Raw genomic sequence first — 26,231 nt, forward strand, 5'->3', positions numbered from 1 at the left:
TATTGAGGTAGTCATAATACAGTCCATGTATCCAAAGCGACTTACAGTCATGGGTGCATAAGAACAGCCCTTAGCTGTGGTATATTGGCCATATACCATACCCCCTCCAGCCTTATTGCTTAACTATACCTCAGTGATTCAGCAATATGGCGCTTCAAATCCTTCCGGCTTCATGCGCCATCGGGAGTTTTCCACAGGAATATGTGGATGACGTCAGCGGTATCACTGTCTACTGGTTTTAATGTCCATGGCTACAGCACTGTTAGTCAGACCAGGAGACATCCCGAAAATTGGTACCTCCAATGTGCCTTGTTCTGTCTAACGTCCACACTGTTTGATTTAAAAACTAATAGACCTTCACTGTAGACCTTCACTGAAAAACCGTGTATTTTATTCAGTTATTTGATGATGTGAATACATTGAGTATAAAATTCACAGAGTACATGGTCCTCCTCTAACGGGTCCCCAGTGGTACACGCTTTGGCCCTGCCTCCAACTCACAGTAGACCCATCCCTCCCTGCCGCCAGCTCACAGTAGACCCATCCCTTCAACTCACAGTAGACCCATCCCTCCCTGCCGCCAGCTCACAGTAGACCCATCCCTTCAACTCACAGTAGACCCATCCCTTCAAGTCACAGTAGACCCATCCCTGCCTGCCGCCAGCTCACAGTGGACCCATCCCATCAGCAGCCTTGTTTAGCATTAACAATATCTAGTCCAAATGTGGCATGATTCCACTATTTATATCTGTTTGCATCACTTTCAATGAGGGACTTATATTGCACACAAGGAGGATCACAGCCGCTGGTGGGCATAGCAACGATGTAATCAAACATTTGCGATGTGTGAAAAGCAAAATGCTATAATACCATAAGCATACATAAAAGTACCCAAAAATAGATTAGAAAACATTGATTTGTATTGTTAGATGTGTCTCTGTACACCTATAATGACATGTACTGCTGACGTCTCTCCATGCATGCTACATTGTTTCGAGTGTGGTGGAATGAGAATGCGGACCAACCAATGAAAACTTCTGGCCCAGAGTCGACCCCACCCAGGGCTAGTGCCTAGATCTCTGGAATACAGGCTGGAAGGTTCTGCAAAACAGAGAAAACTGGTGACAGCACACAACGTTTATTAATCCAAAAGGATTAGGCAAGAGAATGGTCGTGGACAGGCAAAAGGTCAAAACCAGATCAGAGTACAGGAGGTACAGAGTGGCAGACAGCCTCGTGGTCAAGGCAGGCAGAACGGTCAGGCAGGCGTGTACAAAGTCCAGAAACAGGCAAGGGTCAAAACCAGGACTAGAAAAAGGAGAATGCAAAAAGCAGAACGGGAAAAACACGCTGGTTGACTTGGAAAAACATATAAGACGAACTGGCACAGAAAGACAGGAAACACAGGGATAAATACACTGGGTAAAATAAATCAGCAACACCTGGAGGGGGTGGAGACAATCACAAGGACAGGTGAAACAGATCAGGGTGTGACAGAGGATGAGTTACAGTACCTGTGGTTGCAGGTGTGGTGAAGACCTCTGACTCTGAGCCTCGCCCTGAAGGTCATGCAAAGGATGAATTTAGCTCAAGGTGAGAGAGTTTTGAGAAAGTGGATCCCTGCCTGTTGGCAGACACATATGTGGTATCAGGCTGGGTAGAAAATAAGTTGGGAACTGTTAAATTGGTGGAAGGTAGCTCGAAGTGGTCTTGTGAAGATGTTCTGTGTTTCTTTCTCCTAGAGGGAGCGGGCGCGTCGCATCACGTGCCTTGGCACAAGACCTCTGACTTGCTTTGCTCTCCGGTGCAGGGTGCCTTTGAAAGGAGGAATTACTGGGGTGGCGTTAAGTGTTGAGGTGGAACAACTGAAATTGAAGATTCCTTGTGTCTGTGACACCTGCCGTTTGGTGTGACGCAGACACGGTGGCGAGCATGGTGAATCTGAGAAGACACTGTATGTTCTTTTGAGTTTTGACCTGTCAAAATCATGTTAGGATATGTCATTTATCCCGTGAGCACTTTTGTGCCAAACCCACTAAGGTGTTTCAGATGCCAAGTTTATGGTCATGTTGCAGCAGTGTGTCAATTGTGGTAACGCCCATGTTGCTGGTGATCAGAAGTGTCCGGTGCGTGAGAAAGGTTGCCAGGGTCAGAGTATAACAGAAGGTGTTGTATTATGAGAGTAGTAGAGGAAGATGGGTCCAGGGTGAGGGATCCTAGGAGGCTACCTTTGAGTAGGCCAATAGAGTGATAGGAATAACGTGCTTCAGTAAGGTTGGTTTCTTAGCATTCATAGCCATGCTTATCAACTGTAAATGGAAATGGAACATAAATGGAACATCAATCCCAGGGAATGGATGTGGTGGCAGCTGCATAACTTACTTACATACTTGGGTGTACAAGATTTTGTACTGCAGAGGAGTTACAAGGTGTGTTGAACGATAGTGTCCCGACCTCCCAGGCTGCTGGCCTGGTGTGGGATCAGATGGGGCCAAAAAGTGGAATAGTGGTGAGGTTTTAATGGGTGTAGGTGTAACAGTTTTCCTTCAGTCCCTGTCCTCGCGTCTACCTGGGCTCGAACCAGGGACCCTCTGCACACATCAACAGTCACCCTCGAAGCATCATTACCTTTGTGTGGACTGGTAGAGAAGTCAAGTGCAGGAGAGCAGAGAGTTGTGAACAGGCGCACACTTTATTGAGGCAGGAGAAACCAACAGACGGACGCAACTCCGTCAAAACCTCCAGCCCAGAGGCAAAACGCGCAAAACAGTCACAATAATTTATGTTTAACAATAAACATCTTCGTGAACAACACGGTATAAGCAAACCAGTCTGGCGCGTCAACAATAATAGTGGGGAGGTTATAATGGGTGTAGGGTTAGTTGGTATAGTGGTGAGGTTTTAATGGGTGTAGGGTTAGTTGGTAGGGAGGTTTTAATGGGTGTAGGGTTAGTTGGTATAGTGGGGAGGTTTTAATGGGTATAGGGTTAGTTGGGATGGAGGTTTTAATGGGTGTAGGGTTAGTTGGTATGGAGGTTTTAATGGGTATAGTGGGGAGGTTATAATGGGTCTAGGGTTAGTTGGTATAGTGGGGAGGTTTTAATGGGTCTAGGGTTAGTTGGTAGGGAGGTTATAATGGGTGTAGGGTTAGTTGGTATGGAGGTTTTAATGGGTATAGTGGTGAGGTTTTAATGGGTGTAGGGTTAGTTGGTATAGAGGTGAGGTTTTAATGGGTGTATGGTTAGTTGGTATAGTGGGGAGGTTTTAATGGGTCTAGGGTTAGTTGGTATAGTGGTGAGGTTTTAATGGGTGTAGGGTTAGTTGGTATAGCGGGGAGGTTATAATGGGTGTAGGGTTAGTTGGTATAGTGGTGAGGTTATAATGGGTGTAGGGTTAGTTGGTATAGTGGTGAGGTTTTAATGGGTGTAGGGTTAGTTGGTATAGTGGGGAGGTTTTAATGGGTCTAGGGTTAGTTGGTATAGTGGTGAGGTTTTAATGGGTGTAGGGTTAGTTGGTATAGTGGGGAGAGTTTAATGGGTCTAGGGTTAGTTGGTATAGTGGTGAGGTTTTAATGGGTGTAGGGTTAGTTGGTATAGTGGGGAGAGTTTAATGGGTGTAGGGTTAGTTGGTATAGTGGTGAGGTTATAATGGGTGTAGGGTTAATTGGTATAGTGGTGAGGTTTTAATGGGTGTAGGGTTAGTTGGTATAGTGGTGAGGTTATAATGGGTGTAGGGTTAGTTGGTATAGTGGTGAGGTTTTAATGGGTGTAGGGTTAGTTGGTATAGTGGGGAGGTTTTAATGGGTGTAGGGTTAATTGGTATAGTGGGGAGGTTTTAATGGGTGTAGGGTTAGTTGGTATAGTGGGGAGGTTTTAATGGGTGTAGGGTTAATTGGTATAGTGGTGAGGTTTTAATGGGTGTAGGGTTAGTTGGTATAGTGGTGAGGTTTTAATGGGTGTAGGGTTAGTTGGTATAGTGGGGAGGTTTTAATGGGTGTAGGGTTAGTTGGTATAGCGGGGAGGTTATAATGGGTGTAGGGTTAGTTGGTATAGTGGGGAGGTTTTAATGGGTGTAGGGTTAGTTGGTATAGCGGGGAGGTTTTAATGGGTGTAGGGTTAGTTGGTATAGTGGGGAGGTTTTAATGGGTGTAGGGTTAGTTGGTATAGTGGGGAGGTTTTAATGGGTGTAGGGTTAGTTGGTATAGCGGGGAGGTTATAATGGGTGTAGGGTTAGTTGGTATAGTGGTGAGGTTTAAATGGGTGTAGGGTTAGTTAGTTAGCAGGGAGGTTTTAATGGGTGTAGGGTTAGTTGGTATAGTGGTGAGGTTTAATGGGTGTAGGGTTAGTTGGTATAGTGGGGAGAGTTTAATGGGTGTAGGGTTAGTTGGTATAGTGGTGAGGTTATAATGGGTGTAGGGTTAATTGGTATAGTGGTGAGGTTTTAATGGGTGTAGGGTTAGTTGGTATAGCGGGGAGGTTATAATGGGTGTAGGGTTAGTTGGTATAGTGGGGAGGTTTTAATGGGTGTAGGGTTAGTTGGTATAGCGGGGAGGTTTTAATGGGTGTAGGGTTAGTTGGTATAGTGGGGAGGTTTTAATGGGTGTAGGGTTAGTTGGTATAGTGGGAGGTTTTAATGGGTGTAGGGTTAGTTGGTATAGCGGGGAGGTTATAATGGGTGTAGGGTTAGTTGGTATAGTGGTGAGGTTTAAATGGGTGTAGGGTTAGTTAGTTAGCAGGGAGGTTTTAATGGGTGTAGGGTTCGTTGGTATAGTGGTGAGGTTTTAATGGGTGTAGGGTTAGTTGGTATAGTGGGGAGGTTTTAATGGGTGTAGGGTTAGTTGGTATAGTGGGGAGGTTTTAATGGGTGTAGGGTTAGTTGGTATAGCGGGGAGGTTATAATGGGTGTAGGGTTAGTTGGTATAGTGGGGAGGTTTTAATGGGTCTAGGGTTAGTTGGTATAGTGGGGAGGTTTTAATGGGTCTAGGGTTAGTTGGTATAGTGGGGAGGTTTTAATGGGTCTAGGGTTAGTTGGTATAGTGGGGAGGTTTTAATGGGTGTAGGGTTCGTTGGAAGGGCAGTGTTTCTTCCCTTTTCTCTGTCCTTTTTGTGTCACAAAGTGTAATGAATTCACACTCTAGAACAGTAGGTGAGAAACACAGGTCAAGATGAGAGAAACAGATGAATAGGGAGGCACTGACCGGACTCCCTCTCCGGTACAGTAGGTGGCGGTGGATGCACCTTTCAGTTGGTTGCGATCCGCCAAAATTTAAAGAATAGAATTTAGACTCCTCCTCGTCGTGTGTGCGTTTGCGAGGGGTCCTTGATGGGTTTCTCATCACCCATGTCACAGCTACTAACAGACACTGTAGCGCTGGTTAACAATATGGAGTAGCATGCACGCGTTTGGCCATTATTTTCTTCCATTCTTTTTGATGGATGTGAACGTCCATTGGAATAAACGTTCATCACACGGTAAGTTCTCCGTGATGCAGTCGGTGGCAGCCACGGCCACTCGGTAAGAGAAATAGACAAATTGTTGTTGCTACTCGTCTATTCAGCTATTGTCTTGCTTCTCACCGCGTCTGCGGGTCGATAGGCTCATGTGCTGTGGCTGAGCGCGATGGGGAATTGGTTCCGATATTGCTGGAGTGTTTAAATTGTTATTTCAGCTGATTAAATATAGTCAGTGTTTCACTAGAGCGGTACTTTGTTGCGATGGTCAGTCCTGAGAATGAAGCCACCCGTTGCAGAGGGAGGAGCGGCTGATACTATCATGGTTGTCCGAGGGACATTTCATTATTCAAATGGTCTTTTACCAGGGAGGATCCGTAAACTCAGACTAACACCTGTCTCTCTGGAAGTCATTTAAACCGTGATTGTTGTAGACTTACCTCAACGGCCTCGTGTTTCATACTTGGAGTTATGAGAGAGAGAGAGAGAGAGAGAGAGAGAGACAGAGAGAGAGAGAGAGAGACAGAGACAGAGACAGAGAGACAGAGAGACAGAGAGACAGAGAGAGAGACAGAGAGACAGAGAGACAGAGAGACAGAGAGACAGAGACTGATCATTCATGGACATCATTTTGTTCGTCATTAGTAGGATCACGAGCATGATTGGTGATACAGACAATTTGCTTGTCTGTGTGTCATTCCAGTTGCTTTGGTTGTGGTCTGGGGCCGTAAAGATCAAGTGTCTCGGAGTAGGACGGCTGATTTAGGATCAGTCAGAATAAGATGCCATAGACGGGGTGACGTTATCCTCTGATCTCTCTCTGTGAACTCCACCCTGATGGCACATGATGCCACACATAGCCACCCACAGCGTCCTTCCACAGCGTCCTCCCACAGCCCAACTCCCAACAGCTTGTTGTTGCTATTTAGCCATACAGTATTATATCAACGTGGGTGATTGACTTCATCTCTGTTGGGTAATCTCATTATACCACCAATGACTTCTTCAGGGGATCACCATCGTCATCATTATTGTCATCCTAGGTGATTGGTCCGTCAGCTAGTGTAGTGCTCTACTGTTGACCAATCCCTGTGTGTCCTGTTCAAAAGCAGTGCACTATATAGGGAATAGGTTTCCATTTGAGATGCCACCACCCCCCCTGGTACGCCCTCCCCCCCTGGTACGCCCCCCCCCCCCTGGTACTCCCCCCCTGGTACTCCCCCCCCCCGGTACTCCCCCCTGGTACTCCCCCCCCCCCCCCCGGTACTCCCCCCCGGTACTCCCCTGTCATCGGCCAGTGGGAGCTCATTTACTTTATTTCTAGATAATAGAAAACTGTAACATCCTATTTGGAAAACAACAACAAAAACAAGTAAAAATGAGCCCAGTAATTATCACCTTGGATGCTGTTGGTTCATTCACCTCAGTCCATCTACACCTAGCCTATTAGCTATATAGCTGTAATGTTTTACCCCTGGAAGAGGGGTAACTATGACAATGATTCAAACTAACACGTAGCATCAGGACTATAAAGTTAGTTTTAATGATGTATTGAATAAAATCATCAACTCCTTACATACCTCGTTTCTCTAATGACATGGCGTTCACATTCTGTATTCCTAGGCATTACTAATCAAGCTCCGCACAAACAGACATCAATGACGCACACATATAATATTATCTCATTCACATGAATTATTAGAATATTACTTAGGATTCTGCATCAGTAATGTAGTGGTTTAAAAGGTTGGTAATGGGTGAACTGTAAACTCCAGTGGACGATTTGAGCTGAACAAGCAGTGTTTTTAAACGTGTTTAGCACTGTTTGTATTTGTTTGTAGACCTATAGAACGTGTTCATTTTGAAACAAACCTTATTTTAAAGTTTGTAACTTGTTTGATAAGATTAGTATAGATTTTTTCAGGGGACCTAAACCCCCCCACATTGGGAACCACTGTAACCTCTCTCTGCTTGCTTCCTCTTCCTTCCACATTTCACCAACCCTCCTCTCTTCCTCTCTTTCCTCCTCTCTTTACCGACGCTCCCCTCTTCCTCCTCTCTTTACCGACGCTCCCCTCTTCCTCCTCTCTTTACCGACGCTCCCCTCTTCCTCCTCTCTTTACCGACGCTCCCCTCTTCCTCCTCTCTTTACCGACTCTCCCCTCTTCCTCCTCTCTTTACCGTCGCTCCCCTCTTCCTCCTCTCTTTACCGACGCTCCCCTCTTCCTCCTCTCTTTACCGACGCTCCCCTCTTCCTCCTCTCTTTACCGACGCTCCCCTCTTCCTCCTCTCTTTACCGACGCTCCCCTCTTCCTCCTCTCTTTACCGACGCTCCCCTCTTCCTCCCCTCTTTACCGACGCTCCCCTCTTCCTCCCCCCTGTACCGACTCCCCCCTCTTTTCCCGACTCTCCCCTCTTTACCACTCTCCCCTCTTCCTCCTCTCTTTACCGACTCTCCCCTCTTCCTCCCCTCTTTACCGACTCTCCCCTCTTCCTCCCCTCTTTACCGACTCTCCCCTCTTCCTCCCCTTTACCGACTCTCCCCTCTTCCTCCCCCCTTTACCGACTCTCCCCCTCTTCCTCCCCCCTTTACCGACTCTCCCCTCTTCCTCCCCCTTTACCGACTCTCCCCCCTCTTCCTCCCCCCTTTACCGACTCTCCCCTCTTCCTCCCCCTTTACCGACTCTCCCCCTCTTCCTCCCCCCTTTACCGACTCTCCCCTCTTCCTCCCCCCTTTACCGACTCTCCCCTCTGCCTCCCCTCTTTACCGACTCTCCCCTCTTTACCGACTCTCCCCTCTTCCTCCCCCCCTTTACCGACTCTCCCCTCTTCCTCCCCCCTTTACCGACTCTCCCCTCTTCCCCCCCCCTTTACCGACTCTCCCCTCTTCCTCCCCCCTTTCCCGACTCTCCCCTCTTCCTCCCCTCTTTACCGACTCTCCCCTCTTCCTCCCCTCTTTACCGACTCTCCCCTCTTCCTCCCCCCTTTACCGACTCTCCCCTCTTCCTCCCCCCTTTACCGACTCTCCCCTCTTTACCGACTCTCCCCTCTTCCTCCCCCCTTTACCGACTCTCCCCTCTTCCTCCCCTCTTTACCGACTCTCCCCTCTTCCTCCCCTCTTTACCGACTCTCCCCTCTTCCTCCCCCCTTTACCGACTCTCCCCTCTTTACCAAACTCTCCCCCTCTTTCACCAGACTCTCCCCTCTTCCTCCCCTCTTTACCGACTCTCCCCTCTTCCTCCCCCCTTTACCGACTCTCCCCTCTTCCTCCCCCTTTACCGACTCTCCCCTCTTCCTCCCCCTTTACCGACTCTCCCCTCTTCCCTCCCCCCTTTACCGACTCTCCCCTCTTCCTCCCCCTTTACCGACTCTCCCCTCTTCCTCCCCCCTTTACCGACTCTCCCCTCTTCCCCCCCCTTTACCGACCTCCCCTCTTCCTCCCCCCTTTACCGACTCTCCCCTCTTTACCAACTCTCCCCTCTTTACCGACTCTCCCCTCTTTACCAACTCTCCCCTCTTCCTCCCCTCTTTACCAACTCTCCCCTCTTTACCGACTCTCCTCTCTTCCTCCTCTCTTTACCGACTCTCCCCTCTTCCTCCCCCCTTTACCGACTCTCCCCTCTTCCCTCCCTCTTTACCGACTCTCCCCTCTTCCTCCCCTCTTTACCGACTCTCCCCTCTTCCTCCCCTCTTTACCGACTCTCCCCTCTTCCTCCCCCCTTTACCGACTCTCCCCTCTTCCTCCCCCCTTTACCGACTCTCCCCTCTTTACCGACTCTCCCCTCTTCCTCCCCCCTTTACCGACTCTCCCCTCTTCCTCCCCCCTTTACCGACTCTCCCCTCTTCCTCCCCCCTTTACCGACTCTCCCCTCTTCCTCCCCTCTTTACCGACTCTCCCCTCTTCCTCCCCCCTTTACCGACTCTCCCCTCTTCCTCCCCCCTTTACCGACTCTCCCCTCTTCCTCCCCCCTTTACCGACTCTCCCCTCTTCCTCCCCCCTTTACCGACTCTCCCCTCTTCCTCCCCTCTTTACCGACTCTCCCCTCTTCCTCCCCTCTTTACCGACTCTCCCCTCTTCCTCCCCCCTTTACCGACTCTCCCCTCTTCCTCCCCCCTTTACCGACTCTCCCCTCTTCCTCCCCCCTTTACCGACTCTCCCCTCTTCCTCCCCCCTTTACCGACTCTCCCCTCTTTACCAACTCTCCCCTCTTTACCAACTCTCCCCTCTTCCTCCCCTCTTTACCAACTCTCCCCTCTTTACCGACTCTCCTCTCTTCCTCCCTCTCTTTACCCGACTCTCCCCTCTTCCTCCCCTCTTTACCGACTCTCCCCTCTTCCTCCCCTCTTTACCGACTCTCCCCTCTTCCTCCCCCCTTTACCGACTCTCCCCTCTTCCTCCCCCCTTTACCGACTCTCCCCTCTTCCTCCCCCCTTTACCGACTCTCCCCTCTTCCTCCCCTCTTTACCGACTCTCCCCTCTTCCTCCCCTCTTTACCGACTCTCCCCTCTTCCTCCTCTCTTTACCGACTCTCCCCTCTTCCTCCTCTCTTTACCGACTCTCCCCTCTTTCCTCCCCTCTTTACCACCTCTTTCCTCCCCCCTTTACCGACTCTCCCCTCTTCCTCCCTCTCTTTACCGACGCTCCCCTCTTCCTCCCTCTCTTTACCGACGCTCCCCTCTTCCTCCCTCTCTTTACCGACTCTCTTGTCTGACTAGTCTCTGAGCACTATTTGCCAACCCTGTTTGTATATAACACATGTACTTTATGCAGCCAGTGTTTTGTTTGAATGTTTAACCCTCTATTGTAGTTTCACTGTATGTTGTCCCGTCACCCTCTGTTCTGTGACATTGTATTTTGTATTTTTCTGGAATCAGTTCATGGTTTGAAATTGACTCCATTTGGAGTCAATTCTCGACTCCAGGAACTTAGGAATGGGATTTAGAATGGACTCCCGATATTTCATAATATTCACAGTCCTACTCCTCCTGTAGACTGAGATCCAGACTGATCCGTTCCTTGCTGAGACAACATGGCTTCTGACAACACACAGCGCAGTTACTCCATCATCCCCTGTTTCATCTTCGTAGAGGTAAGACTGTCTGTCCGTCTGTCTGGTGTTACCTAATAACAGGTAGTACAGTGATCATAGAGGTTAGACTATCAGTCTGTCTGGTGTTACCTAATAACAGGTAGTACAGTGATCATAGAGGTTAGACTAACAGTCTGTCTGGTGTTACCTAATGACAGGTAGTACAGTGATCATAGAGGTTAGACTGTCTGTTGTGTGGAACTCTCATAGACACTAAAGAGGAGTTGGTTAAAAACAGACTTCCATGTAATGCTAATATTGTCCTCACATCAATTTAGTTCACCAAGAACCTTTCGGATGTTTGAAAGCAGCCGGGAGCCATTTTCACCCAGGTGAATTCAGTCCTCCACGCCTTCGACACCCTTTCAGGATTCACTTGTGAGGCCATGTGCTAAACAGAGGGAGTAAGGTAGTGTAGTAAACAACCAAAGATTTCAAGACTAAAAGTAGCAGCCTACAATAAGGGGAAAAACTCCAGGTAAAAATATACTTTATCTAGTCCTTGGCCTGTATCCTAATCTAACTTTGGTGCAGGTCATGTTGTTCTTCATATTTCCGTCTCTGGTAAACACACACTATATCAAATAAAATCTATGTTTATTTGTCACATGCGCAGGATACAGAAGGTATGAGCGGTACAGTTAAATGGTTACTTGTATATTTGCATAGTAGCAAAATCAAAATTTAAAGTGTCAAGATATAAATATTAGCTGATGCTTAACAGACACACTGGTCTAAATTGATGGGTCATGAGAAAGAAATACTGTAATCACCCCCAGACACATCTAGCTAAGTGGATGGGTCACTATTATCTAGACATGTTCATGTAATACAATAGATGACTGTAATCACCCCCAGACACATCTAGCTAAGTGGATGGGTCACTATTATCTAGACATGTTCATGTAATACAATAGATGGCTGTAATCACCCCCAGACACATCTAGCTAAGTGGATGGGTCACTATTATCTAGACATGTACACATGCTGATGAAATACAATCGATGGCTGTAATTTTACATTTACATTTTAGTCATTTAGCAGACGCTCTTATTCAGAGAGACTTACAGTAGTGAATGCATACATTTCATACCTTTTTTTCCCGTACTGGTCCCCGGTGGGAATCAAACCCACAACCCTGGCATTGCAAACACCATGCTCTACCAACTGAGCCCCACGGGACCACCTATAATCACCCCCAGACACATCTGGCTAACTTGATAACTTGATGGGTGACGTAATCATCTGTTGAAGTGGTGTCTTTTTGTTTAGACACGTAGGTAGCTAGCTAACCGGCATAATCCCAACTCGTACTACTATCAATACATATATTGTCATATCTGTAGGTAGCTAACGGTAACCAACTAGGTTCAATGTTATCTAGCTAACGTTAGGCTATAACGAGCAATGCAAATAATATTTTTGAATCAGAAATCTACTACACAGATCATATACGTAACGTTATCTAGCGAACAGTGCGCCTTAACTTGCAATGAAAATGACGTTCTGACAATTGGAAACTTTAAAATATCTGAAAATAGACTCTTACCCGTATACATGGATGAACACCATTTAACTCAGTTTTGTTTGTAGCTACGTCTTGTTCAGCCAGCGTTGTGTCAAGTCCCTCCAGGTTGCCACTGACCGTGGCTTGTGCAGAAAGTAGCCCATCACGTTTTGTAACTGATCTGTCGTTAGCGCCTGCTAAATTCAGGTCATCAATGTTGTTGAGAAAAGTAGAAAAACTGTTGTCGTTCTCGATGTCTAACGTTGTATCTTTCAACAACACCACGGTAGAAAGGACAAATCAACACATACTGAGCAGCTCACGTTATAGACAGAAGCGTGCTACATGGCAGACCAATCCAAACTCAATCTCCCGGCATGTCCAGCCCATCCATTATCTCAGCCAATCATGGCTAGCGGGAAGTTGTGGAAAAAGTACCCAATTGTCATACTTGAGTTAAAGTATCTATCTTTTTTAATAGGAAATTACTCAAAATTTAGTCATCCAGGAAAATACTACTTGAGTAAAAGTATTGGGTTTTAAATATACTTAAGTGTCAAAAGTAAATTAATTGCAAGAAGGTACTTTATCAAAATTAAAAGTATAAATAATTTCAAATTCCCTATTACGCAAACCAAATGGCACAATTGTTGGTGTTTTTTTTGGGGGGGGGGTTTTGCAGTTAGCCAGACATCATTCAGAAACAAAGCATTTGTGTTTAGTGAGTCTGCCAGATCAGAGGAAGTAGAGATGACCAGGAATGTTCTCTTGATAACTGCGTGAATTGGACCAGTTCTGTCCTGCTAAGCATTCAAAATGTAAAGAGTACTTTTGGGTGCCAGGGAAAATTTATGAAGTAAAAAGTATATAATTCTTACTTTACACCACTGCTAGTGGGAAGGTTGCTAACTTTTTCTGTGGCTAAACCAACTGGGCTCATTATTTAGCAATTGTATTCGTATTTACAGCCGGCGAGGCTGCCGGCTGGGGGTAAACGGTAGCGCGAGCCTGCCGGCCGGGGGTAAACGGTAGCGCGAGGCTGGGGGTAAACGGTAGAGCGAGGCTGCCGGCTGGGGGTAAACGGTAGCGCGAGGCTGGAGGTAAACGGTAGAGCGAGGCTGCCGGCTGGGGGTAAACGGTAGCGCGAGGCTGCCGGCTGGGGGTAAACGGTAGCGCGAGGCTGCCGGCTGGGGGTAAACGGTAGCGCGAGGCTGGGGGTAAACGGTAGCGCGAGGCTGGGGGTAAACGGTAGCGCGAGGCTGGGGGTAAACGGTAGAGCGAGGCTGGGGGTAAACGGTAGAGCGAGGCTGGGGGTAAACGGTAGAGCGAGGCTGGGGGTAAACGGTAGCGCGAGGCTGCCGGCTGGGGGTAAACGACGGTAGAGCGAGGCTGCCGGCCGGGGGTAAACGGTAGCGCGAGGCTGGGGGTAAACGGTAGAGCGAGGCTGGGGGTAAACGGTAGCGCGAGGCTGGGGGTAAACGGTAGCGCGAGGCTGGGGGTAAACGGTAGCGCGAGGCTGCCGGCTGGGGGTAAACGACGGTAGAGCGAGGCTGCCGGCCGGGGGTAAACGGTAGCGCGAGTCTGGGGGTAAACGGTAGCGCGAGGCTGGGGGTAAACGGTAGCGCGAGGCTGGGGGTAAACGGTAGCGCGAGGCTGCCGGCCGGGGGTAAACGGTAGCGCGAGGCTGGAGGTAAACAGTAGCGCGAGGCTGCCGGCCGGGGGTAAACGGTAGCGCGAGGCTGCCGGCCGGGGGTAAACGGAAGCGCGAGGCTGCCGGCCGGGGGTAAACGGTAGAGCGAGGCTGGGGGTAAACGGTAGAGCGAGGCTGGGGGTAAACGGTAGAGCGAGGCTGGGGGTAAACGGTAGCGCGAGGCTGCCGGCCGGGGGTAAACGGTAGAGCGAGGCTGCCGGCCGGGGGTAAACGGTAGAGCGAGGCTGCCGGCCGGGGGTAAACGGTAGCGCGAGGCTGCCGGCCGGGGGTAAACGGTAGCGCGAGGCTGGAGGTAAACGGTAGAGCGAGGCTGCCTGCTAGAGGTGGGACCTCACTTTTGGTGTTGAAACATTTTCAGTCCGAAGTGTCAAGGTACTTTTTTTTTTTTTACATTTTAGTCATTTAGCAGACGCTCTTTTCCAGAACGACTTACAGGAGCAATTAGGGTGAAGTGCCTTGCTCAAGGGCATATCGACAAATCTTTACTTAGTCCCTCCGGGATTGGATCCAGAGACTTTTCGCTTATTGGCCCAACGCTCTTAACCACTAGACTACCTGTCGCCCCAGCAGGTATGAATAGGTTTAGTTTGGTTGTGGTTAGACACACAGCCTGCTACTTTACATTTGGGTTCTCCCTGATGTTCTCTCTCCAGCTAGTGATAATGGCAGGGACCGTACTGCTGGCCTACTACTTTGAGCTGACCGACACGTTCGGCATCCACGTCCAGGGGTTCTTCTGCAACGATGCTGACCTGATGAAGCCTTACCCCGGGGTGGACGAGAGCAGCTTCATCCCTCCCCTCATCCTCTACTGCGTGGTCACCGCAGTTCCCACCACCATCGTGAGTACTAGGTTACTGACTGACTCTCTGTCTATCTTGCTGGCTCTGGATCTTCCTCTCTCTTTCTCTCTCTTTGCCCCTTCTCTCTCTGTCACAATAAGTGGCTTGGCTCCCATCGCCATCTTGAGTACAGTAACTGTTTCTCTGTCTGATTTCCTCTCGCTCTCTCCATCTTGCTTTCTCAGTACATCATCTCAAATTATTCTCCATTATCTTTGTTGAAATTATAAATTTAATGAAGAGATATCCTAATGATGTAGGCTCTTAATTTGACCGCTCTTTTGTTGAGAATTTTGAGTTTTAAGAAGGTTTCTGAAGTTTGTAATTTCCACTTTTTTTTACATTTCAGACTTGATTTCCCCTTCCGAAAAATGTATTAAGGATTATTCCTCCTGTAACAAAGTGGCTCGAATTAAGATCCTGCATCTGTATTAATTACAGGTCAAATGCTCCCTTAGCCTCATTTCTACTGAAATATTGGGTTTAATTATGACTGCTAGATTCACTGGGAAAATAACAGATGGTTTTTTGAAGTCACTGAGGCACTGACACTGTTTCATTAGTTCAGAGACCGAACACTGGATGGCGATGTTGCTACACCGTAGATCTGCTGCCTACAGTCAGTCAGCAGCCATAGCAGATCTACATGCCTGTCTCTGGCGCCAACACAGGCTGAACCTTTATTTAACTAGGCAAGTCAGTTAAGATCAAATTCTTATTTACAATGACGGCCTACCGGGGAACAGTGGGTTAACTACCTTGTTCAGGGGCAGAACAACTTTTTTTTTACCTTGTCAGCTCTGTGGAGCAGGTTGAGAGCTTTAAATTCCTTGGTGTCCACATCGACAACAAACTAGAATGGTCCGAACACAAAAAGACAGTCGTGAAAAGGGCACGACAAAGCCTATTCCCCCTCAGGAAACTAAAAAGATTTGGCATGGGTCCTGAGATCCTTAAAAGGTTCTACAGCTGCAACATGGAGAGCATCCTGACCGGTTGCATCACTGCCTGGTACGGCACCTGCTCGGCCTCCGACCGCAAGGCACTACAGAGGGTAATGCCCAGTACATCACTGCCTGCCATCCAGGACCTCTATACCAGGCGGTGTCAGAGGAAAGTCCTAAATAGTTTAAGACCCCAGCCACCCCAGTCATAGACTGTTCTCTCTGCTACCGCATTGCAAGCGGTACCGGAGTGCCAAGTCTAGGACAAAAAGGCTTCTCAACAGTTTCTCCCCCAAGCCATAAGACTCCTGGACTATTTGCATTGTGTTCCACCCCAACCCCTCTTTACACTGCTGCTACTCTCTGTTCATCATATATGCATAGTCACTTTAACTATACATTCACGTACATACTACCTCAATTGGGCCGACCAACCAGTGCTCCCGTACATTGTCTAACCGGGCTATCTGCATTGTGTCCCACCACCCACCAACCCCTCTTTTACGCTACTGCTACTCTGTTCATCATATATGCATAGTCACTTTAACCATATCTACATGAACATACTACCTCACTCAGCCTGACTAACCGGTGTCTGTATATAGCCTCTCTACTGCTACTCTCTGTTCATTATATATGCATAGTCACTTTAACCATATCTACATGTACATACTACCTCACTCAGCCTGACTAACCGGTGTCTGTACAAGACCAATTAACACCTTCCAATCCAGAGTACTGTTATATTTACATTTTAGTCAATTAGCAGACTCGCCTATCCAGAGTGATTTTTAGTTAGTGCATTCATCTTAAGATAACTAGGTGAAACAACCATATCCCAGTCCTGGTGAGACTACATATCCCAGTCCTGGTGAGACTACATATCCCAGCCCTGGTGAGACTACATATCCCAGCCCTGGTGAGACTACATATCCCAGCCCTGGTGAGACTACATATCCCAGCCCTGGTGAGACTACATATCCCAGCCCTGGTGAGACTACATATCCCAGCCCTGGTGAGACTACATATCCCAGCCCTGGTGAGACTACATATCCCAGCCCTGGTGAGACTACATATCCCAGTCCTGGTGAGAGGGGGTTCAGGCGTGAGTGTTGGTTAATGAAATGATTTTTTTGGGAGGAGGAGGACGACGACATAAAGCTCCATTCTAACACTGTCCTCGTCATAGAAGCTACCATGTTGCCCCAGGATACAAAGCCCAATTCTAACACTGTCTTTTGGCAGAAAAAGCTCTTTGCACTACATTCAATTACAGAGAAATGTACTTCTTGAAAATGTATTTAGAATGTGTAATGACTGTCTTCCTTGTGTCTGTCATGGTGGAAAACTACTCGGATACACCGTAGTGGTGTTGGGGCTTGGTGGTGGTGTTGGGGCTTGGTGGTGGTGTTGGGGCTGGGTGGTGTTGGGGCTGGGTGGTGCGGGGTGTCGGGGCTGGGTGGTGTCGGGGCTGGGTGGTGTCGGGGCTGGGTGGTGCGGGGTGTCGGGGCTGGGTGGTGTCGGGGCTGGGTGTTGGTGGTGGTGCTGGGGCTGGGTGGTGCGGGGTGTCGGGGCTGGGTGGTTTTGGGGCTGGGTTTTAGGGCTTGGATGTTCAAATAAATGTTATTGGTCAGCAGATGTTATTGGTCCATACACATGGTCAGCAGATGTTATTGGTCCATACACATGGTCAGCAGATGTTATTGGTCCATACACACAGTTAGCAGATGTTGTTGGTCCATACACACGGTTAGCAGATGTTGTTGGTCCATACACACGGTTAGCAGATGTTGTTGGTCCATACACACGGTTAGCAGATGTTGTTGGTCCATACACACGGTTAGCAGATGTTGTTGGTCCATACACACGGTTAGCAGATGTTGTTGGTCCATACACACGGTTAGCAGATGTTGTTGGTCCATACACACGGTTAGCAGATGTTGTTGGTCCATACACACGGTTAGCAGATGTTGTTGGTCCATACACACGGTTAGCAGATGTTGTTGGTCCATACACACGGTTAGCAGATGTTGTTGGTCACATGGTTAGCAGATGTTATTGGTCCATACACATGGTTAGCAGGTGTTAATGCGAGTGTAGCGAAATGCTTGTGCTTCTAGTTCCGACCGTGCAGTAATATCTAACAAGTAATCTAACAATTCCACAACAACTACCTTATACACACAATGTAACGGGATGGAATAAGAATATGTACTTATAAATATATGGATGAGCGATGGCCATGTGCCATAGGCAAGATGCAGTAGATGGTATAGAATACAGTATATACATAGATGAGTAATGTAGGGTATGTAAACATTATTAAAGTGGCGTTATTTAAAGTGACTACTGATACCTTTAAGTTAATTTATTTAAGTGGCCAGTGATTTGAATCTGTTTGTTGGCAGCAGCCTCTGAGTTAGTGATGGCTGTTTAACAGTCTGATGGTCTGGAGATAGAAGCTGTTTTTCAGTCTCTCGGTTCCAGCTTTGATGCACCTGTACTGACCTCGCCTTCTGGATGGTAGCGGGGTGAACAGGCAGTGGCTCGGGTGGTTGTTGTCCTTGATGATCTTTTTGGCCTTCCTGTGACATCGGGTGGTGTAGGTGTCCTGGAGGGCAGGTAGTTTGCCCCCGGTGATGCGTTGTGCAGACCTCACTACCCTCTGGAGAGCCTTGCGGTTGAGGGCGGTGCAGTTGCCGTACCAGGCGGTGATATAGCCCGACCAGGATGCTCTCAATTGTGCATCTGTAAAAGTTTGTGAGGGTTTTAGGTGACACAAGGGTTAGGGCTGAGTGTTAATGCTAATTTGTCGGGACATGGACTCTACAAGGTGTCGAAAGTGTTCCACAGGGATGCTGGCCCCATGTTGACTCCAATGCTTCCCACAGTTGTGAAGTTGGCTGGATGTCCTTTGGGTGGTAGACCGTTCTTGATACACACAGGAAACTGTTGAGCATGAAAAACCCAGCAGCGTTGCAGCCTTGACACAAACTGTTGCTCCTGGCACGTACCACCATACCCTGTTCAAAGGCACTTATATATTTTGTCTTGCCCATTCACCCTCTGTTACATCAAGGCTTTTCACCTGATCTGTCTATGCCATGGAAAAGAGCAGGTGTTCTAAATATTTTGTACACTCAGTGTAACAATGTGGTCACACTGTATCTGTCTGTCGTCAGATCTTCATAGGGGAGGTTTCCAAGTACAGTGGTTCTTCCTTTAAAAGTTGCTGCGAACTGCAGCACAGCTTGCAGGGTGCCGCAGAATTCTACGGCACGTTATTTAAAGTGGCAGCCATTGTTGCCAGAATGATGCAATTTACCACAATCTGACACCATCTACCACAAACCGTCGCGGGCATAAGCTCCAAACTTTTAAAGGAAGAACCACTGTGCGTCATGAAGTCCACCAGGGTTCAAGGTTAGGCTAAATGTGTTAACATTACCTGTGGCCTTCCCTGTGGCTCAGTTGGTAGAGCATGGTGTGTGCAACGCCAGGGTTGTGGGTTCGAGGTTATGCTAGATGTGTTAATATTACCGTGTCTGTCGTCAGATCTTCATCGGGGAGGTCTCCTTGTACGTCATGAAGTCCACGCGGGCGGTGCTACTAACCCAGGAGAAGACCATGGTGACGGGGGAGTGCTGTTACCTGAACCCCCTCGTCAGGAGAGTCGTCAGGTTTATTGGTGAGTTATTGGTGACCTACTGGTTACGTCAGTGGTGTTACTTGTATATTAGATGTTGAACATAGTTACATGTTGAGTAGCCAACTCTTAGCAAACTATAGTATTTTTTTATATTTATTTTTCATTTAGCTGACACTCTTGTCCATAGCGACTTACAGGAGCAATTAGGTTTAAGTGCCTTGTTCAAGGGCACGGTGACACATTTTTCACCAAGTCAGCTCTGGGATTTGAACCAGCAACCTTTCAGTTACTGGCCCACCTTCTCTTAACCACTAGACTTTCATACAAGCATCTGCTGCAGGTCAGTATGGGGACATGCAGGACCCATTCAGTTAGTGTGATTGAAGCTGTAGTTATGAAAGCAGTTTGAAACTCTCCAAGATGTAAATACTGTCTTCATGGTTTCTATTGACGCCACGTCTCTCTAGTAGAACGTCTGTGTTACACTGCTCAATGACACCGTGTTACACTGCTCAATGACACCGTGTTACACTACGTCTGTTACGCTGCTCAATGACACCGTGTTACGCTGCTCAATGACACCGTGTTACACTGCTCAATGACACTGTGTTACACTGCTCAATGACACTGTGTTACACTGCTCAATGACACTGTGTTACGCTGCTCAATGACACCGTGTTACGCTGCTCAATGACACCGTGTTACACTGCTCAATGACACCGTGTTACGCTGCTCAATGACACCGTGTTACACTACGTCTGTTACACTGCTCAATGTTCTCAGTCTCTCCCTTCAGAACACAGGACCCCCAGACAGAGGGGCACAGCCAGGCTCAGAGAATTACAATACAAAGGGCAGATAATAGGTCATATTTCATGAACATTGAAAATGAAGCATTTTAGTTTCATGTGTCTATCTTTTCTCTGTCTCTCTCCAGGTGTGTTTGCGTTCGGTCTGTTTGCGACAGACATCTTTGTAAACGCTGGGCAGGTGGTGACGGGCAACCTGACGCCTTACTTCCTGTCTGTGTGTAAGCCCAACTACACCGGCACCGAGTGTCGCTTCAACCACCAGTTCATCTCCAACGGTAACATCTGTACCGGTAGCGCGGTCATCGTGGAGAAGGCTCGACGCTCCTTCCCTTCCAAAGACGCTTCGCTCAGCGTCTACTCGGCTGTCTATGTCACCGTAAGGGTTATGATTATCAGAATGAGTAATACTGTCAGCAGCATAGTAGTATTAAATGTAGTCATTGTTACACGGCTCTCTGTGTGTACTCCGCTGTCTGCGTCACTGAGTACTGCTGGAACTGGCCCAACTTTCTTATTAATGATGATGGAGACATGTTTAGCTTGGGCAGACACCATAGAGACAGTTCTACCTCTCATCATGTCTCTCTCTCTTCCAGATGTACATCACTAGCACCATAAAGACTAAGAGTAGCCGCCTGGCCAAACCGGTGCTGTGCCTGGGTATCCTGTGTACAGCCTTCCTCACCGGGCTCAACCGGGTCTCGGAGTACCGGAACCACTGTTCTGATGTCATCGCTGGGTTCATCCTTGGTAGCTGTATCGCTCTCTTCCTGGTGAGGACAAACGGACGTTTTCATCTGGTTATGTTATCTCTTTTAGCACACAATGGGAGCTGATCTTCCTGATGAGAATGTCTTGTATTCTTATTGGTCAAAATCTTCCTCGGCATCTAAATGGTTCCCACTGGCAATGTTTCCTCTAAGCTGCGTGCCACGCAGAGTAAATATCAGCCCGCGCAGAGAAGCACAAGATTGAACTTTCGACAGTTTTCCCCCTTAGTTAATTAACACTATCAATGTTTCCCTTTACTGTGGGAATTGTGATCAAAGCAATATTAGCCACTTTCAATGTAACATACCAAAATTAAATTTGCAAGATTTAGTATGCAAAACTAACTGTGCAAGAGATTTTTTTTTTTTGCACTGACATGCAGGCCTGTACTCTACTCAGACTGGTGCACCATATCCAATCACAGCTGCAGTAAGCCTATATGCAAATAGACCATTGCCATATATGGATCTGTTCCATTCACTTTGAACTGGACTGTGTTTACAGCATGAACAGTTGTGAGTAGATGCACTTGTTTTGAGATCAAAGTGAGAGCTGCATGTAGCCACCTGGGCACATTTTGTTCATATTATTTACGAGTTAGTGAGTTATTAGTCCAGTTATAGATAATTTCTTGTCAACGATAAGGGAGTGATTGCTTCCTACAAGAGCACAATACATGTACATTTCTAGACATCTTTGAAAAGCCAGTCAGGTAAATAGCTTTTCTATGTCTTAAAGGGGCAGTGTTGTATTTTGAGGCAGTCTTGAATATGCTAAGTAGCTAATAGGCAGAGGTTAGTATAATATGTCTGATTCTCTGTAATAATGGTATGGGGATAATAATGATTTTCATTTAACAACCCAACATCTTCAGTCATCTCCTTGTCTGAAGGACAAGTGGATTAACAGGTTAATGTCAAGCCCTGCATGGCATTTTTCCAAACGTCTTATGGAATGTAGTCCTACATTGAACACCACACATTGGCTGTTACTGTAGGCTGAATGATGTAACAGCTATTTCCATGTTAAAATGTTATGGGAAGTATTTTCTCCATAGTTTTTTATGGTAGTCCAACTCTGGTAAACCTACATTATGATCAAATAGCCACAGTAGCCTACTTGGACACTGTTTTTAAAACTGGAACTTAAAGCAGGTAGAACCTCAACGTATACAGTAAACGCACACTGGAAGTTGCACAGCATTTTCACAATGTTGAAGTGTGCACTCAGCAGACCTGAAATTTGCTCAGTGCCAAAATAATTGAGTTGAAACATTGCCCACGGGTGAATTTTATAAATGGATCAAATGAATTGATTGGCCAGTGGCTCTTCTCGTGGATATTCTTCTTTGCTGTAGTCATGGAAATGGGATCATGGAATGTGTAACCCTGGGAACCCTAATACGGTGCAGCCTTTTGCTCTGCAACGTTTTCCATGTCGGGGAATGTTCCAGTGACGTTGTCTCCTTCAGGGTATCTGTGTGGTGAACAAATTTAAAGGAGCTCACTCCCCTCCTGCCAAACAGAAGACTGAGGATTACCGTGGTCTCCCTCTAATGACCTTCCCCCGCATTCAGAGCCCCCTGGAGACGCTCAGCGCGCAGGTAACCACTTAACACTACTGTTCAATACTACTGCACAGGTAACCACTTAACACTACTGTTCAATACTACTGCACAGGTAACCACTTAACACTACTGTTGAATATTCTCTTGTGTTTTTTGAGGTGGAACGACTCCACAGTCCTTTGACTATACCATACTACTGACAAGTACAATTGTGGCCAGAAGTTTTGAGAATGACACAAATATTAATTTTCACAAAGTCTGCTGCCTCAGTTTGAAAGATGGCAATTTGCATATACTCCAGAATGTTATGAGGAGTGATCAGATGAATTGCAATTAATTGCAAAGTGTGTTGAAGAGGACAAGGCTGGAGATTATTCTGTCATGCTGATTGAGTTCGAATAACAGACTGGAAGCTTCAAAAGGAGGGTGGTACTTGGAATCATTGTTCTTCCTCTGTCAACCATGGTTACCTGCAAGGAAACACGTGCCGTCATCATTGCTTTGCACAAAAAGGGCTTCACAGGCATGGATATTGCTGGCAGTAAGATTGTACCTAATTCAAACATTTATCTGATAATCAAGAACTTCAAGGAGAGCGTTTCAATTGTTGTGAAGAAGGCTTCAGGGCGCCCAAGAAAGTCCAGCAAGCACCAGGACCGTCTCCTAAAGTTGATTCAGCTGCGGGATCGGGGCACCACCAGTATAGAGCTTGCTCAGGAATGGCAGCAGGCAGGTGTGAGTGCATCTGCACGCACAGTGAGGCGAAGACTTTTGGAGGATGGCCTGGTGTCAAGAAGGGCAGCAAAGAAGCCACTTCTCTTCAGGAAAAACATCGGGGACAGACTGATATTCTGCAAAAGGTACAGGGATTGGACTGCTGAGGACTGGGGTAAAGTCATTTTCTCTGATGAATCCCCTTTCCGATTGTTTGGGGCATCCGGAAAAAAGCTTGTCCTGAGAAGACAAGGTGAGCGCTACCATCAGTCCTGTGTCATGCCAACAGTAAAGCATCCTGAGACAATTCATGTGTGGGGTTGCTTCTCAGCCAAGGGAGTGGGCTCACTCACACTTTTGCCTAAGAACACAGCCATGAATAAAGAATGGTACCAACACATTCTCCGAGAGCGACTTCTCCCAACCATCCAGGAACAGTTTCGGGGAACAAAACATCGATATTTTGGGTCCTTGGCCAGGAAACTCCTCAGACCTTAATCCCATTGAGAACTTGTGGTCAATCCTCAAGAGGCGGGTGGACAAACAGAAACCCACCAATACTGACAAACTCCAAGCATTGATTATGCAAGAATGGGCTGCCATCGGTCAGGATGTGGCCCAGAATTTAATTGAAAGCATGTCAGTGCAGATTTCAGAGGTCTTGAAAAAGAAGGGTCAACACTGCAAATATTGACTCTTTGCATCAACTTCATGTAATTGTCAATAAAAGCCTTTGACACTTATGAAATGCTTGTAATTATACTGCAGTATCCATAGTAACATCTGACAAAAATATCTAAAGACACTGAAGCAGCAAACTTTGTGGAAATTAATATTTGTGTTATTCTCAAAACTTTTGGCCACAACTGTACATTCACATGTTTACTCACAACAGTGATAAATGTCCTTAACACACAACAGCTAGACTTTTCCTAAGATCTCGTTTAGTGAACACAACTGAAGTTTCCCTTACTGTCTATACTGTCAACACTATATTTACTATTCAGCTGCTGTACTGAGGCCATCGCCTGCTTTACTATTCAGCTACTCTACTTTTTACTGTCAGGATATATTTTCTCAGCTCTGGTTTTCTCAGGTTTAGGATGTGCATGAATACACGTCCATTTGCTTTTCCACTGTACATGTAACTGCCAAAATAATGGAAACACTTGCGTAAATGAGGGCTAGAAAGTATATTGAAAGCAGTTGCTTCCACACAGGTGTGGTTCCTGAGTTAATTAAGCAATTACAATCCCATCATACTTAGGGTCATGTAAAAAAAAATTATGGGCCATTATTTTGGCTACCATGGCTATGCCCCCATCCACAGGGCACGAGTGGTCACTGAATGGTTTGATGAGCAGGAAAACGATGTAAACCATATGCCATGGATGTCAGTGACCAGATCTCAACCCAATTGGACACTTATGGGAGTTTCTGAAGCGGTGCCTGAGACAGCGTTTCCAACCACCATCAATAAAACACCAAAATATTGAATCTTTCGTGGAAGAATGGTGTCTCATCCCTCCAATAGAGTTCCAGACACTTGTAGAATCTATACCAAGGTGCATTGAAGCTGTTCTGGCTGGTCGTCTCTATTAAGAGACTTTGTGCTGGCAGTTACCTATGCTTCAGTATATGCCTCCATTTTGGTTTAAATTCAGTATATGCCAAAACATTTTTGCCTCAATTTAGTTTTCTTAGTAATTCTTAGTTGCTTATGAAATTCTTAACAAAAATGCCTCTGTCTTCCAGAATCTTATTTTTGCTCAGCACTGGTTTTGTCAAGTTTGGGATATGCATACCACACTCGCTTGCTTTATGTTGGACATCAACCACAGTATAAACGTAACATTTTTTGTTTGTTTCTTAGAAAATAAAATGTCTCCCTTCTGTCTTCCAGAATCATTCGGCATCGATGACTGAGGTCACATGACTAGCGGGGACCACGGGGGGGCAACACCGGGTCACCTCTCCTCAACACAACTTCTAGGCACAATGTTTTGTACTGTCCTACTACTGTAAAAAAAAGGACAGTATTCTGGTGTAACTAGTTAGAGGCTGATGTTTTGTACATTTTTTGTATAAGGGAGTATGTGCTGTAGCCTATCTAACCCTGAAGATGTTACTGTAGGTTTGTAAATAATAAGCAGGAAATCTGTGAATCCTCCTGGGATTTCTGGGAACTTAGGGAAAGTTCCAACCCTGATCTGAACTGAACTGTCTGTCAAGACTGACTTACATAGTCATTCCTCTCTCTCATCATGTTTTACATCACAAAGTAAATCTAATATGCAGTATCTAATGTTATGGAAATATTGATGTCATTCTGTGGTATTTGTACAAATACTTCGATCTATTCTGTTTATTGACTAAAGTTATATTTTTTTATTTTTATCGCTGTATAAAATATTTGGTCACTTTTTTTTTTTGCCTGCTGTTTTTCAGGAATGTTTTTGGTATTCATAATTTTTTGGGAAAAAAGCGTCTCATTGGATTGTGACTTGGTGTGGTATTGTTTTCCTTCATGGCAGAATACAGAAGCTGCCGTTCTCTCAGCATGGAACTAAACAGTTGAACTGTTTTAAATAGATATTCCTTATTTGTATAGTGTCTTTCTTTGAAAAATACATATTTATTTAGAAATGCTGCATATATTTTTCTTGATTTGTGAACAAAATAAATAGTCCGTAGCAGAGTATCAATTGTGTGGGAATTTTATTCCAAACCTCAACAGTCTTTGTTGCCCTTTATACAACGGGTGTGTCTAATCCCTTTATACAACGGGTGGGTCTAATCCCTTTATACAACGGGTGGGTCTAATCCCTTTATACAACGGGTGGGTCTAATCCCTTTATACAACGGGTGGGTCTAATCCCTTTATACAACGGGTGGGTCTAATCCCTTTATACAACGGGTGGGTCTAATCCCTTTATACAACGGGTGGGTCTAATCCTGAATGCTTATTTGGTTAAAAGCGCATTCCAGCTGGTGTCTAATCCACAAATTACCACCGGCTAAATCTATGACCTTAAAATGCCTATTTACTCTGTTCCATCTGACTGCAATCCACCGTCTCATCAGCCCAGCCAGGCAATTTATAAACTTGATGTCCGCTATAAAAAGCATCTAGATATTATCTCACATTTAATTTAGACTAACAGCAGAGATTTG

General features: G+C 46.5%; 1 protein-coding gene across 2 annotated transcripts; it reads left to right on the top strand.

Annotated features, from left to right (window-relative positions):
• The first annotated feature begins 1,529 nt into the window (after positions 1–1,529).
• Positions 1,530–25,758, top strand: LOC115160193 (phospholipid phosphatase-related protein type 1). 2 transcript variants are annotated; one of them, XM_029710578.1, is made up of 8 exons: positions 1,530–1,593; positions 10,443–10,540; positions 14,412–14,600; positions 19,100–19,232; positions 20,131–20,381; positions 20,602–20,778; positions 22,248–22,379; positions 24,961–25,758. In XM_029710578.1, the coding sequence occupies exons 2-8, from the start codon at positions 10,481–10,483 to the stop codon at positions 24,991–24,993; spliced, it is 975 nt and encodes a 324-aa protein (XP_029566438.1). In that variant the 5' UTR covers positions 1,530–1,593; positions 10,443–10,480; the 3' UTR covers positions 24,994–25,758. The 2 variants fall into 2 exon arrangements, with proteins under 2 accessions (XP_029566438.1, XP_029566437.1); XM_029710577.1 differs by lacking the exon at positions 1,530–1,593 and adding an exon at positions 5,294–5,471.
• Positions 25,759–26,231: the final 473 nt, after the last annotated feature.

Source organism: Salmo trutta, chromosome 23 (genome assembly GCF_901001165.1).
Source record: "Salmo trutta chromosome 23, fSalTru1.1, whole genome shotgun sequence".
NCBI lineage: Eukaryota > Metazoa > Chordata > Actinopteri > Salmoniformes > Salmonidae > Salmo > Salmo trutta.

What these genes read in the sequence shown, in the direction of transcription:
- LOC115160193 (XM_029710578.1), top strand. Translation starts at nt 10,481, where the DNA reads ATGGCTTCTGACAACACACAGCGCAGTTACTCCATCATCCCCTGTTTC. An exon ending in GAGAGTCGTCAGGTTTATTG is followed by an intron (nt 19,233 to 20,130) that starts GTGAGTTATTGG and finishes GTCTCTCTCCAG; the next exon opens with GTGTGTTTGCGTTCGGTCTG. An exon ending in GCTGTATCGCTCTCTTCCTG is followed by an intron (nt 20,779 to 22,247) that starts GTGAGGACAAAC and finishes TGTCTCCTTCAG; the next exon opens with GGTATCTGTGTGGTGAACAA.